At 39.7% G+C, this 13,743-nt stretch overlaps 1 protein-coding gene across 2 annotated transcripts in view; it reads left to right on the top strand.

The window, feature by feature from the left end:
• Positions 1-13,743, top strand: part of LOC104597017 (RNA helicase, ATP-dependent, SK12/DOB1 protein) — a 67,269-nt gene that overhangs the window by 1,839 nt on the left and 51,687 nt on the right. For both annotated transcript variants that reach the window (XM_010258385.3, XM_088898108.1), the window contains exons 4-10: positions 79-147; positions 345-423; positions 1,053-1,234; positions 1,423-1,530; positions 3,742-3,843; positions 13,106-13,306; positions 13,520-13,630. In XM_010258385.3, the coding sequence (XP_010256687.1) occupies positions 79-147; positions 345-423; positions 1,053-1,234; positions 1,423-1,530; positions 3,742-3,843; positions 13,106-13,306; positions 13,520-13,630 (852 nt within the window). The remainder of the gene's footprint in view (positions 1-78; positions 148-344; positions 424-1,052; positions 1,235-1,422; positions 1,531-3,741; positions 3,844-13,105; positions 13,307-13,519; positions 13,631-13,743) is intronic.

Here is a 13,743-nt window from a genome sequence, read left to right as displayed (position 1 = left end):
TTCTTGTGTTACAAAGAAAGTTAAGGGATAAGCATAAATAGTTTAATCTACCAACTTCTCTTTGTTACCTATTTGAAGGCATATTCATCCTCATGGAAGATCACCATGGACCAAAGTTTAGTCAAGAGCTCATCAAATGAAAAGCTGGTCAGTTAATGTATTTGCAAGATCTGTTTTAATATCTTATGCTTCATATTCAAATATTAAATATGGAAAAGACAGACCATGCTAATTAGATGCATGTATCATAATATGTACATGACGGATATTACTTGTAAAGTGAAAAATGCCCTATTCTCATTTTCCATGTTGACTTATGTTTTTAGCAATTGTTTTATATGTAGATGGGGCTGTCTGTACAGTTTGATGACTTATTCAAGAAAGCTTGGGTTGGCGATGTCACTGAAGAATTAGGTGGAGATGGTATGTATGGTCTGAACTTGGTTTCTGCTTCCGCACGTGTAAAACTGCTAATATTTTGGTGTCCTATGTTCTGGAAACGAGACAATATGCAAGGGCACTTTGTTTCTGTCTGCATGTTTTATAAAAATTGAAGCCTAAATGTTCCTTTTTGTTCTGAAGTTCCTGGAAACGAAGTTGGTGATGTATTTTCATTTTTGTTCTACTTTTGGTCTCATATCATTTAGCTAATTTTCTTATGATACTCTTCTAGGAGTATAGTTATATGTTGTCACTGTCTTCAAATTTCTCTCGTTTGAGTGGAAAACCTTTATCCATATACTTGAGTGCAGCAATCTATAAAAGATGTTGTAAGCGTGAAACCTTGCTGCTATCCTTGTGTATTAGTCATTGCAGAATCCTTACTTGAAGTATAATATTATGTTATCAACACTATGATGCTTGGTACTGGTTGAGTGGTTGTGTTTACTTGCTGATGTCTTGTATTATTTCTATATCTGATAAATGTTACCTCAGTTGTATCAATTCTGTGGTTAAGTTGCCTGGCATAACTCATGCTGTACTAAGCCTTTAACAATTGGTTTGGTAAAGGAGCTTTTCTCTTTCTATTGATAACAACATTGTTTGTGAAGATTCTCAGTCAGAAGGTGAATCAGTTAAGATGGTAGCTGCAATAGAAGAGGAGAAACATTTATCCAGTAGCATCCCTGAAACTGAATCTTCACTATTAGATGAGATACTTTTGGCTGATCCAGATGGATCAGCATCGAAATCCAATGAAGCTAGTGGGACAAGTGGACAACAGCATAAAGAGGTGCTCACTAATGATCATTTTATGCCTCAGATTTTCTCACAGTTTAGTTTAGATAATAGTCTTTTTTGAGCTGTCATTCCTCCACTAATCTACTTTTTCTTGTTATTTATATATCTTCAAAGAACTTGCACATCTTATTGTTGACTATGCTTTGGTTGTTATGTGTTTCCTCCCTTTCTTGATTGCAGGCTTGGGCTGTTAGTGGAGGGAGTGAAGAGATTATAGATCATTTTTATGAACTTGTTCCTGACTTGGCCCTCGATTTTCCTTTTGAGTTGGATAAATTTCAAAAGGAGGTACTCTTTTTTTTACTCTTGATACACATCTAAATGTACTATCTCTTGTCAGTGGTAAATTACTATGGCTGGACATGGTGGTCAAAAACTAGTTGTAACCATGATATCTGGTGGAAGAAGAAACTTTGCTTATGTTGTCATATATAACATGTTTTTATGAACTGTGACCAACTAGGTTATTGAAATTTTATTTATTAAACCTTTTAGGCAATGCTTCTTCACTCCTTGATGATATGGATTGGCGAAACATGATTCATGTAGCCCAACCCCATATGGTTGGGATAAGGCATGGATGAACATGATGATAATGGATTTGCATTTCCATGTTCTTTTTTCTTGTGATCCTTATTACAGAGCTCTAACTTTCCTGGTCATTTTTCTTGGTTGGTTCTTGTATTGGCATCACTTTTTTTTTTCATCAATAATAGTAAATTATATTGATAGAGAAAAAACTCCCTCCTACCCAGAAATGAGTAGGAGGGGAAAGTACAAGGTATACCAAAGCAGTGGTTTGATATTTAGGAACAGAGCACATTCGACCCTGGCCCAGCTGTACCCCAAAGGAGACAATTCCTCATACCCCCTGATTTAGCCAAGGCATCGGGCAAGTCATATGCAGGCCTTGGAATCCACTTGAATGAGCTATTCAACTATTTTCTCAATGCTTGAGCACATTTTTGGCTAGTATTTCTAAGTTCATCATTATCAGTTCCTAAGGGAATCTCTCTTAATCTCAATGCACACGAGAAGACTAAGAGGAAAATAGGTCTACTGATTACTAAATGAGAAATGTAGCTTTTCCCCATTAGATTAATCTTTTCTCGAAGTGCTTTGACAGCCATTGTGATTTAAAGGGGCATTTGGTCCCTAGAGGAAGGGTAGAGTGTTGGAGGATTTTAGGGTGAATTTATGATTTGGTAATTTTTTGGGGTATCTTGTATAATTCTACATTTACAAGGGGGCTAAGAAAAGAAAGTCACTTGTAGACCATAAATGTACAATTGCCCAAAAAAAGGAAAGAAGAAGACATTCTGTCTACTTCTTTTGAGGTTGGACTTGATGAAGACTTCCAAAGCTACAAAAATACCTTGGAGTACCATTAACTAGTAAAAGGGAATAAGCTTAATAAATCATATTGTCACCCATTATTTGGCTACCTCCTCACCCTTCTCAAAAATAGTTTAGTTTTTAACTTTTTTTTTTTTAAATCTTGCAGAACTTGACTGCATTGATTAACATATATCATGTTGTCATCCATTATTCTTTGCTTTATTCATTTCCTCGGCCTCGGGAGCCCTTATCGCCAAAGGCTTTGAGTCAAAGCCATTGACTGCATAGATGTTAAGAATTCTATTTTGTATTTTTTTGGTATTATTTCATTCCAAAAGAACACAAAGGTGTTATTTTTTATCAGTATCTACACAAGCTGTTATTCGAACACCTTTTGATTTTCTATGCTTTTTCTTTTTTTATTTAATTCTTTCTCGTTTTTCATCCAATGTAATATATACAACCCAAGTCAACTCAGACTTAATCCCAACCATTTGAGGTTGGTTAGATGAATCATGAATCCAGTCCTACTGTTCTTCTCTATCAAAAATTCAAAAACATGTGATAGGGGCATCAAAACTCTATTTTGTGTTGTTGCATGAATAAGCACCTTTGGTTGATGGGATGGACTGATGGAGAATCAGGAATACTTTTATCATCACTGTTGTTATTATCCTATTTATTGTGAAGAGGTGATTTTTTGCTTATGGTTATTTACAACAGTTGTACTTCCTACTGACTTTAGATATTGATTACAAGAATCTCCCTCATGATAATATAGAGAATTTTAATCTAATTAACATAATATTTTGGAGTATACATGGAGGGAATGGATGCCAGCCTGACTAGGAGAATGCTTGGTATTCTATGTACCATCTGTAATTAACTCACTATTCTTTTAAACATCTTAATAAAAGTTATTGTTACCAATAAAAAAAAGTGACTTAGCAGCCTGCATTATGGGTATTGTTAGTTAATTCATATTCTTAGGTGTAGGGGTATTTATTATGTTCACCCTATTTGCGTAAGATTGTGTGGGCGCCACTAGTTTTGGCTCTCTAAACCTTTTCTCCTCTCCTCTCCTTGCTTTCAGCTCTCTTATATAGCAGAGAACATGTATCATAAATTTATTTTCTCCTCACCATTCTGTTTTACTTGCAGGCTATATACTATCTTGAAAAGGGGGATTCTGTTTTTGTAGCAGCTCATACATCAGCCGGAAAAACAGTTGTTGCAGAATATGCATTTGCTTTGGCAACAAAGGTATGTCTTTCTATCTTTAACTCCTTAATGTGCTTAATGTAAGTCTTTTGTTTGTTTCTATGCAGAATATATATTTTTTTCAAAGGCAACTTAAACGAGTTTTTGCTTCATGTGGCTCAATTGCTAGAAGTTCATGTTCTAGAACCCCTCAGCAAGGTTTTTAAAATCGGACTGGACAGGGAACCATTCTAGGGTCCAGTCCCTGGGTTGAACGGTCCAAACGGATGGCCCGCTTTGATAGAAAAAATTTTAAAAAAGCAAAAAATGGCCAAAAACTGTTGTTTGGGTCGACAGTTTGACGGCTTGATTGCCCGGGCCAGTGGTTCGCTGACCAAATCAAAGGTTTTTGGCCAAAAAGTGGTTTTGGGGTAAAACGGAACCGGTCAGGTGACCAGTTCCCGGTTTTTCGGGTTTGACCGTCCGGTCCGGTTTTGAAAACCATGTCCCTCAGCAGAACAATGTTGTTTAGAGAAACAACTTTATTGGAGGTAACTTCAAGGTCTAATGATTCATATGAATGCCCCAAAGAGATTCTGGGTGGATGCTGCCCTTATTGTAGTGTACTTAATTAACAAGGTGCCCTCACAGATATTATAAACTAAGGCCTCTCACCAACCTCTTCCCTCAAGTCTCCTTTGTTCTCTATCCCGTTACATGTGTTTGGCTTCCAATGTTTTGTTCATGATCTACCCCTTGGATCCAAGGTCTATCACTTGTGTCTTTTTGGGCTATCTTTCTACCCAAAAGGGTTATTAGTGTTTTGATGTTGTCTCCAAGAAATTCTTTGTTTCCATGGATGTTTTCTTCTTTGAGAGTTGATTCTACTTCCATACCTCTCTTTAGGGGGAGAAGTGTGACAGTGTGGAGGAGAGGTAGATCCCCTTGCCATCCTTCATGCTCCTTTTCACGTGTTCTCACATAAATGACGCCGTATGGATCAGCCAAGTTCAGAACAATGTTTTAAAACATGGAGGTGTGATGCGAGGCGTTCCACTACCTAGAGGCGTGAGGTGTAGTTCAGAACGTAAGAGGCGTAAGCCTCCTTAAGAGGAGGGGGTCAGGAGGAAGGAGGACGAAGGGGAGGAGGAAGAAGAGGGAGAGGGGGATCTCATTTTTTCTTTATTTTTAATAAAAATCTTTTATATTAAGAAGCACAAAGATGCATAGCACTATTTGAAATGGGGGGGGGGGTCTTGTCGAAGTGGAGGCGAGCGAGCGAGAGCGCATGAGGCATATGCCTTAGAGGTGTTAGTGCCTCTGGCATATGCCTCAGGGCGTTTTGGGAGTGCCTTGCTCTGGAGGCGTGCCTCCAAGCGTATGCCTCCCATGCCTTTTAAAACACTGGTTCAAAAAGTGTGGAGGGATCAAAAGCCATGCAATTGACACCACCAAACTCCTTGGAGGAAAATTTGGAGGTAGTACATGCCCCTTCCAGTCAAGTATGCTTGATCTTGTTGATACTTCTGATACTTTGAATGATCTTGACCTTCCTATTACGAAGTGTAAAGGTGTCTATACATGTACTACCAAATATCCCACCTGGAGGCGTGCCTCCAGGCGTACGCCTCCCATGCCTTTTAAAACACTGGTTCAAAAGGTGTGGAGGGATCGAAAGCCATGCAATTGACACCACCAAACTCCTTGGAGGAAAATCTGGAGGTAGTACATGCCCCTTCCAGTCAAGTATGCTTGATCCTGTTGATACTTATGATACTTTGAATGATCGTGACCTTCCTATTACAAAGTGTAAAGGTGTCTATACATGTACTACCAAATATCCCATTGTTAACTTCACCTTTTATGCAAAATTTTTACCTTCTTTTTGTGCCTTCTTGTTCGTTATCTTTAATGCCCCTATTCTCAAGAATGTTGTTGAAGCCTTGACTGTGCCTAAGCAGACAAATGCTATGAGGGAAGAAATGAATGCTCTTCATAAAATCAAAACCTAGGAATTTCTGGGTCTCCTTGGGGGTAAAGAACTAGTAGGGTGTAAATGTGTATTTTTAGTGAAGCAACAGGCTGATGGATCTGTTGAAAGAAACAAGGCAAGACTGGTTGCAAAAGGCCTCACACAGGTTTATGGAGTTGGGTTGGTATGTTGAGAGCTTTACTCCTGTAGCAAAGATGAACTCAATAGCGTCTTCTCTATTTGGTAGCAAATCTTGATTGGAGTCTTCCTCAACTAGATATAAAAAACACTTTACTCAATGGAGACTTGGAGGAGAAAGAGGTATACATGATCCTATCATCGGATTTTCAGGTTAAGGGTAGTGAGCATAAGGTATGCTGGCTAAAAAAGTCATTGTATGGACTGAAATAATCTCCCACGGCATGGTTCAATAGGTTTAATAAGGTGGTTCAGCAAATGGGGTTCAGACAGTCAATTAGATCACACCTTGTTCATAAAGAGGGAGGAGGAAAAAATTACAGCTCTTATTGTGTATGTTGACAACATTGTTTTTATTGGCAATTGGGAGTCGAGCATAGTTTTCAAGGCGCGAAGGCGAGGCTAGGCAACTGGGGGGCGCCTTGTCGCCTAGTTGCCTAGGCATGGATTTTTTTATGTTAAAAACATAGATCCTAGGGTAGTTTCCTAGGTACCATAACCATATTTCTTTAATAATTATTCATGATTTTCATAAGAAAAGTATAAATTTCATATTAAAGTATAGAAAATCAACATATTCATGAGAAGAAAAGGAAGAAGGAAAATAAAATTCAAAAAATATAGGGGCTGAACCCTTATTTTTGTTATAGGAAAAGAAGAAAATAAAAAGTATTGGTAGTAGTAGTAGTAGTAGAAGAAGAAGTAGAAAAAGAATATATGGAAGAGGAAAATGTACTTGATTAGATAAAATTTTAAGTTCTTCCTTACTTATTGGTTCAGGTTTTTAAGTCTTTGAGGGTTCAATACAGAATTTAGCAATGTTTGTGTTGATTAAACCCTAATAAATAAGAAAATAATACAAATAAATTAGTATATAAATACACATAATGATTATTTTAGTTTAATAATGTCTATTTTATAATTATAATCTCAAAAAGAATGAATAAAAAAGTATTTTATAGTAGGAAGTAGAAAACTGCTTGGTGATTAGGTGAGGTGAGCCTCAAAGGGCGCCTTGCCGCCTAGGGGTGCCTAGGTGTTGCCTTGACAACTATGGAGTCAAGGTTTAAAAGGGGGAAAGAGTTCTTAGCCTCCAACTTTGAAGTAAAAGATTTGGTCCTCTTCGATATTTCCTCGAAATTGAAGTTGCTCTCAAAGAAGGACATCTTCTTTTCTCAAAGAAAGTATGTTCTTGACCTCCTACAAGATATTGGAAAGTTGGGGGCTAAATTGGTTGATACTTCCATAGAACAAAATCACAAACTTGGAAATGATGAGGGAGAAGCACTTGTAGATGTGAAACAATTCTAAAGGCTTATTAGGTGGCTGTTTTATCTCTCCATGACTTGTCCAAATGTTGCCTATGCCATTGGATTTCTTAGATAGTATATTCATACCCCCAAAACATCACACCTTGTAGATGTAGAGATAGTGTGTAACCTAATGACATCAGTCAATGTGTTTGGAGAAATGGGAGGTGGCAAGATACTCAAAGAAGAAGCAGTTGCAAAGCTGAAGTTACTTCTCGCTGAGAGGGTGAAGCAAAGAGAAGGTTGCTGAGAGGGTGAGAGGGGGAGAGGGGGAGGAGCTGAGATGGGAGAATTTGTGGAGGTAGGCCGTTGGAAAAAAGTTTTGAAGATTGAATCTAAGGAACTCCTATTTGAGGAACAGAGAATAAATGGTCAGCTGAGCTTGAAGATCAGGGAAGCAAAGAGAGGGATGGTGCTGCTAGAAGGACTGGGGGTAATTGAAGGGCTCAGCTGACCATTTATTCTCTGTTCCTCAAATAGGAGTTCCTTAGATTCAATCTTCAAAACTTTTTTCCAACGGTCTACCTCCACAAATTCTCCCATCTCAGCTCCTCCCCTCAAGGAGTTTGTGGAAGGTGCAAGTAACAAAGGCAAGCAAAATAGTTGGAAAGAGCTTTTCTCAGAATCTGGAAGAAGGGTTGTTGTAGAGTGTAAGAGAAACCTTAAAGGTTATTTTATCTCCTTGACAGAATTTTTTGGCAAGGGTAGAAAGCAGATGATCTGCTTTCCAGAAGGAAGGAAGAGTCAGGGCTGGAAGGCAGTTCTTGATGCCTTATGTGAACTGCTGAAACGCATGGGTGTAAAAAGAGAAGCATTAGTTAAAAGGAAGATAAGCAGGTCTAGTAGTTTGGTGAACAAGACTAAGCAAGAGACTCCTTTAGTGTTAGCTGGGGCAGGTAATTTCAGAATGGGAGTAAACATACAGAGAGGGGATTGGGAAAGTAAATTGATAGTTGAAGCTTCAGCTCCCATTCTTGACTGGAGGAAAGCTGCAGATCTGTTAACAGCAAGGTTAAAGTTGAAGAGCACATTTATTTTAACATCCTTTGAGAAGAACAAGGCTTTGCTGGATTTGCTTGAGAACAGAGTAGAAGTGGAGGCTTTAAACATCCAAGCTAAGCTTGAAAATTTCACAGTATCAAGATGGTGTCCGGGATCAAACTCCAAAGACTTCTTTGTTGAAGATGGAGTGGTGGTGCGTCTGTTAGGTCTTCCCTTTCATTTGTGGAAGCAAGAAACTGCTGAAGCCATTGCTTTGATGTGTGGAGGATCACTAGGAGGGGCCTTTTGCGAGACCTTCGTTCAGCTTCCATTTTATTGAATGGAGTAAAACCTGAGGAGATACCTCGGAAGATAGAGGTGCTAGTCGAAAGGCAGTGCTACTTAGTGTGGATGTCTTTGAGCTTAAAGAGATTCCCCTAGCGCATAAGGCATTTACATGGTCAAATCTCCAATCTAGACCCATTTGCTCTAAGCTGGATAGATTCCTGTTCTCTTTGGATTGGGAAGAACATTGGGGAACCTTGGATGCTAGAGCTCTCCCAAGGGTGACCTTAGATCACTGGCCCATAGTGTTATGCAAGGAGGAAAGAAGGTGTGGAGGTCCTACTCCCTTTAGATTTGAAAATATGTGGTTACTGCATCCAGGGTTTACTAACAAAGTGAGGGAGTGGTGGCATGAGTGTAACCCGTCGGTGGAGTGGGAGGGGATAAAATTCCATAAGAAATTACAATTCTTGAAAGCAAGAATTAAGGAGTGGAACTTGATGGAGTTCGGGAGGATAGAAGAAAGAAAGGGATACTTGATGAAGAAGATTGAAAGCCTTGACTTTAAAGAGGAAAGGGGAGAATTTGGAGAGGAAGACAATGACCTCAGAAGAGAATTGAGAAGACAGTTAGAGGATTGCCTGCACAAGGAGGAAGTTAGTTGGAGGCAAAAATCTCGGTGTAAATGGCTGCATGAGGGAGATAGAAATACTAGGTATTTCCACTCTCTAGCAGATGGCAGGAGAAGGAAGAACTTTATCTCCAAATTGGTAGTAGATGGAGTTGAGTTAGTACAGCAAGAGGAGATTGCCAGGGCCTGTGGGGAGCACTTCAAATCTATTCTAAGAAGGCCTGTGTGTAGAAGGGTGTGGGTAGAAGGTTTGGATTGGCCAGATGTAGGGGTGGAGAACAGGAGAAGGATGGAAAGAAGCTTTAATATAGAAGAGATTAAGGAGGCTGTGTTTTCTATGGATAGAACAAAAGCTCCAGGGCCGGATGGGTTTACAATGGCTTTTTATCAGGATTGTTGGGATATTTTGAAAGATGATCTCTTGCGGGTGTTTGAGGAGTTTTTCAGGAGAGGAATTGTCAATCCGGGTGTGAACTCTACATTTATAGCCTTAATTCCCAAAAAGAAAGATGCATCCCACCCGAAGGATTTTAGGCCAATAAGCTTGGTGAATAGCTTGTACAAGATCATTGCAAAAGTGTTGTCTTTGAGGCTGAAGAAGGTAATTCCGGATATCATTGAACACTATCAAGGAGTTTTTGTGAGTGGAAGACAAATTAGAGACCAGATTTTAACTGCTAATGAGAGTGTGGAGAACTTTAAGAGGGATAAGAAGAAGGGAGTGGTCTGTAAGCTGGACTTGGAAAAGGCTTATGACCTGGTGGACTTGGAGTTCTTGAGGAAAGTTTTAACCGAATTCGGGTTTGGGGCTAGATGGTGCAAGTGGATCATGGGCTGTGTCCGGAATTGTCATTATTCAGTGCTAGTGAATGGGACAGTGGCAGATTTCTTTCCAGCCAGTAGGGGTATAAGACAAGGAGACCCCCTTTCTCCTTTCTTGTTCATTTTAATTGTGGAGGTTTTGGGGAAATTGATTCACAAAGCAGATTCTAGGGGGCTCATTAGAGGCTGGAGGGTTGGGAGGATGGAAACCCCCCTCACACATTTACAGTTTGCTGATGACACGATTCTGTTTTGTGAAGGTGGTAATGTGAGGTTTATCAGGAATTTAAAGTCGGTGATACAACTGTTTGAGCAACTGTCCAATTTGAAGGTTAACATTGGGAAAAGCTGTGTAGTGGGGGTGAATTTGGAGGAGGGAGAGATCAGGGAGAGTGCTGAAGTTCTAGGGTGTGAAGTCACGGGGTGGCCTCTGAACTATTTAGGATTACCATTAGGTGATAATCCCAAGAGAGAGAGCTTCTGGAATCCGGTGATGGAAAGGTTTGAAAAAAGATTGGTATCCTGGAAAAAGAATTACCTCTCTCTTGGCGGGAGAATTACATTAATTAAGGCCACGCTTGCTAACTTACCCATTTTCTTCATGTCGGTGTTTAAAATCCCAATGAAGATTGCTAACAAATTAGAGAAGTTAATGAGAGATTTCCTGTGGGAGCCGGGAGAAGAGAAGAGGGATCATAGAGTTAGCTGGGAAATAGTGTGCAGGAGTAAGTCGTGTGGTGGTTTGAGGCTGGGGAGTATTAGGAGAAGGAATATGACTCTGCTAGGGAAGTGGTTGTGGAGGTTTCCTATGGAGAAGGAGAAGCTATGGGCTAGAATAGTGGCAAGTATTCATGGGCTGGAGCACAACGGATGGGACGCTGGAATCAGAGCTAGGATCACAAGCAATTCTCCTGGGAAATCCATTCATGACCTGCTACCAGTTTTCATTCCTAATATCAGGTATGACTTGAATTCCGATAACTCCATAAAATTTTGGGAACAAACCTGGGTGGGGAGCGCTCCTCTAAAGGATTAGTTTCCGTCTTTGTACGCTTTTTCTGATTTGAAAAATGAGCTGATCTCGTCTTTCACCACCCCGTCCTCTTCCACTTCTGGAATTGGGTGGAACTTGGGTCTAAGAAGGGATTTGAGGGATTCAGACTTCGACTGTATTGCGAGCCTTCTTGCACTTCTTGATAATGTTGTCTTAGACCTCACTAGGGCGGATTCTAGAATTTGGACACCTAACCCCAATGGCATTTTCTCTTGTGCTTCGTTCTTCAAAGTCTTAAGTCAGTCCACCAGTCCTACCCAGTTCCCTTTTGCTGTTGGTGAGGTTTGGTGCAGAGCTATACCTCCTAGGGTTGGTAGTTTTTGTTGGGAAGTCTATCTGGAAAGAATCAACACTGGTGATCTACTCCAAAAGAAGAGACCCAATACTTGCTTGTCACCTCAGTGGTGTGTTCTGTGTAAAGCAGATGGGGAGACTGGTTTTCACCTAATGGTGTCGGGCCACTTTGCGAGGTCATTGTGGGATTGGGCTTTCTCCTTATTTGGATGCAGCTGGAATCCCCCATCAGACATGAGGGGCCTTTTCGCCCCCTCCTTCTTCAGGTGGCGGTTAAAAAGGGGAAGGACAATGTGGAGAGGACTAAGGGCTGCAGTATGTTGGACACTGTGGGAAGAAAGGAACTTCAGGATATTCTCAAAAACTCAGAGAGGGACAGAAGATTTGAGGGCTATCATACAGTTTAGGGCGGTACAATGGTTGAAATCTCTAGAAATATTCACAGATTACACTGTGGATGACATGTTGAGGAAGTGGGGTGAAATTGCAAGTTGCACGTAGACCAAGACAGTAATGAGCGTGGCTTGGACCCCCCCACCTAGTGGATTCTTGAAATTAAACTTTGATGGATGCAGTAGGGGAAACCCGGGACAATCAGGGATCGGGGGTGTTTTTAGAGATGAAAATGGGGTCATCTCTGCTATGTTCTCAGGCCCAATTGGAGTGGGTGACTCCCTTAGAGCTGAGATATGTGCAGTTATGGAAGGAGCCCGGAAAGCGAAGGAATTGAACATCAAGAAACTTATAATTGAAGGGGATTCAGAGGTGGTGATAGGGTGGCTGACCAAAGAACAAAATGATCTTTGGAAGTATAACAATGAGAAGCGGAAATTCAAATGGCTGGTGCGGGAAATGGAAGTTAAGACATGTTGGATTAAGAGATCAGCTAATTCCCTAGCTGACGGTTTAGCAAAACAAGGGGCAGAAAGGGATTCCTTGTTTTGGGCTAAGTTGTAATGTTAGTGTCCTTGTATCTTTGTATTTTCTTCTTTCCTTTCTTGAAGTTCTTTGTGACTCTTTGAAGATAAGTGTGTTTGTCTTCCACTTGTAAATTTTCTTGATGAATTAATGAAAGTGTTATTGATCAAAAAAAAAAGAAGCACCCTAGAAGGGGTCTTTGGTTTACTAAACATGGCCATTTGAGAGTTGATTAATTGGCTTCTAAACATGGGAAATGATATATAGATGTACAAAAATGATTTAAAAAAAGTTTAAATGGTTAACCAGGGGCATGGATGTAAAAGTTCAATGGGTGCAAATGTTGGCTAACAGCATGGCTGGTTCCTTAGCAAAGCAAGGGGTGGTGAGGGATCAAATGTTTTGGGTTCAATTGTAAACTTGGGGCTAAGGTGATTTGGAGGTGAGATGCTTTATCTCCAATTGCTCCTTGTACTTGTAATCACTTATCTTTAAACATTTAATTGAATTTACAGTTACGGATAAAAAATTCCAGTGATAAAGATGGCCATAGACACAAATGTGTACAAAACTTAACCAGGTGCAAAATTTGCACTGCAAACAAATAGAGCCTTAAACTTAATCATGTTGGATCCCCTATATAAAAGGTACAAGAGGTACTTTTGATCTGGTAATGAAATATCCCAATACAACTTATTTCTCAACATTCTCTTTTCAATACCGTACATATTTTTTTGTCCCTGAGTTTTAGACTATTACATACACAGATAGCAAATGGATTTGTACATTCTATTTTCTTGAATTTTATTTTTCCATGTTAGTGAAGCTAATTATTTGAAAGTGGTACTTACCTTATGCAGCATTGCACCCGGGCTGTGTACACTGCTCCAATAAAGACTATAAGCAACCAGAAATACAGGGATTTCTGTGGGAAATTTGATGTTGGTCTTCTTACTGGGGATGTTAGCTTGAGGCCTGAGGCATCTTGTCTTATCATGACAACTGAAATATTGAGGTCAATGCTCTACAGAGGTGCTGATATTATACGTGATATTGAATGGGTAAGGGCTTTATTATTTTTTATATCTTACTATATTGCTTCTCTCTCTCTCTCTCCCCCCCCCTTTAGTAACTTCACTGATCTTTTTCATTGGTGGGAAATAACAAATGGTGACTTTTGTAGACAAAAATCTTGTAGTTCCATTTATTTGCCATATTCTGGAATGACGTTTTGCTTTCTGGTTTTCCTTTTATTTTCTTTCCTTGAGAGATAGGTTATATTTGATGAAGTGCACTATGTCAACGATGTGGAAAGAGGTGTTGTCTGGGAAGAGGTTATTATCATGCTCCCAAGACATGTAAATATTGTTCTTCTTTCTGCCACGGTATGTACTGCAGTTTTTTTGGTATTTATACTTTTGACTAGCATTACTTCCTGGCTAGGTTCTGTTAATGATGGTGTCTTTTTTGATGATTTTGGACCACTAGTTTGTTTAGC

The sequence above is a fragment of the Nelumbo nucifera genome, chromosome 2, assembly GCF_055504915.1.
Source record: "Nelumbo nucifera cultivar China Antique chromosome 2, China Antique-T2T, whole genome shotgun sequence".
NCBI classification, from domain to species: domain Eukaryota; kingdom Viridiplantae; phylum Streptophyta; class Magnoliopsida; order Proteales; family Nelumbonaceae; genus Nelumbo; species Nelumbo nucifera.
The sequence above is the reverse complement of the archived record's forward strand: the minus strand, read 5'-3'. Positions and strand labels throughout refer to the sequence as shown.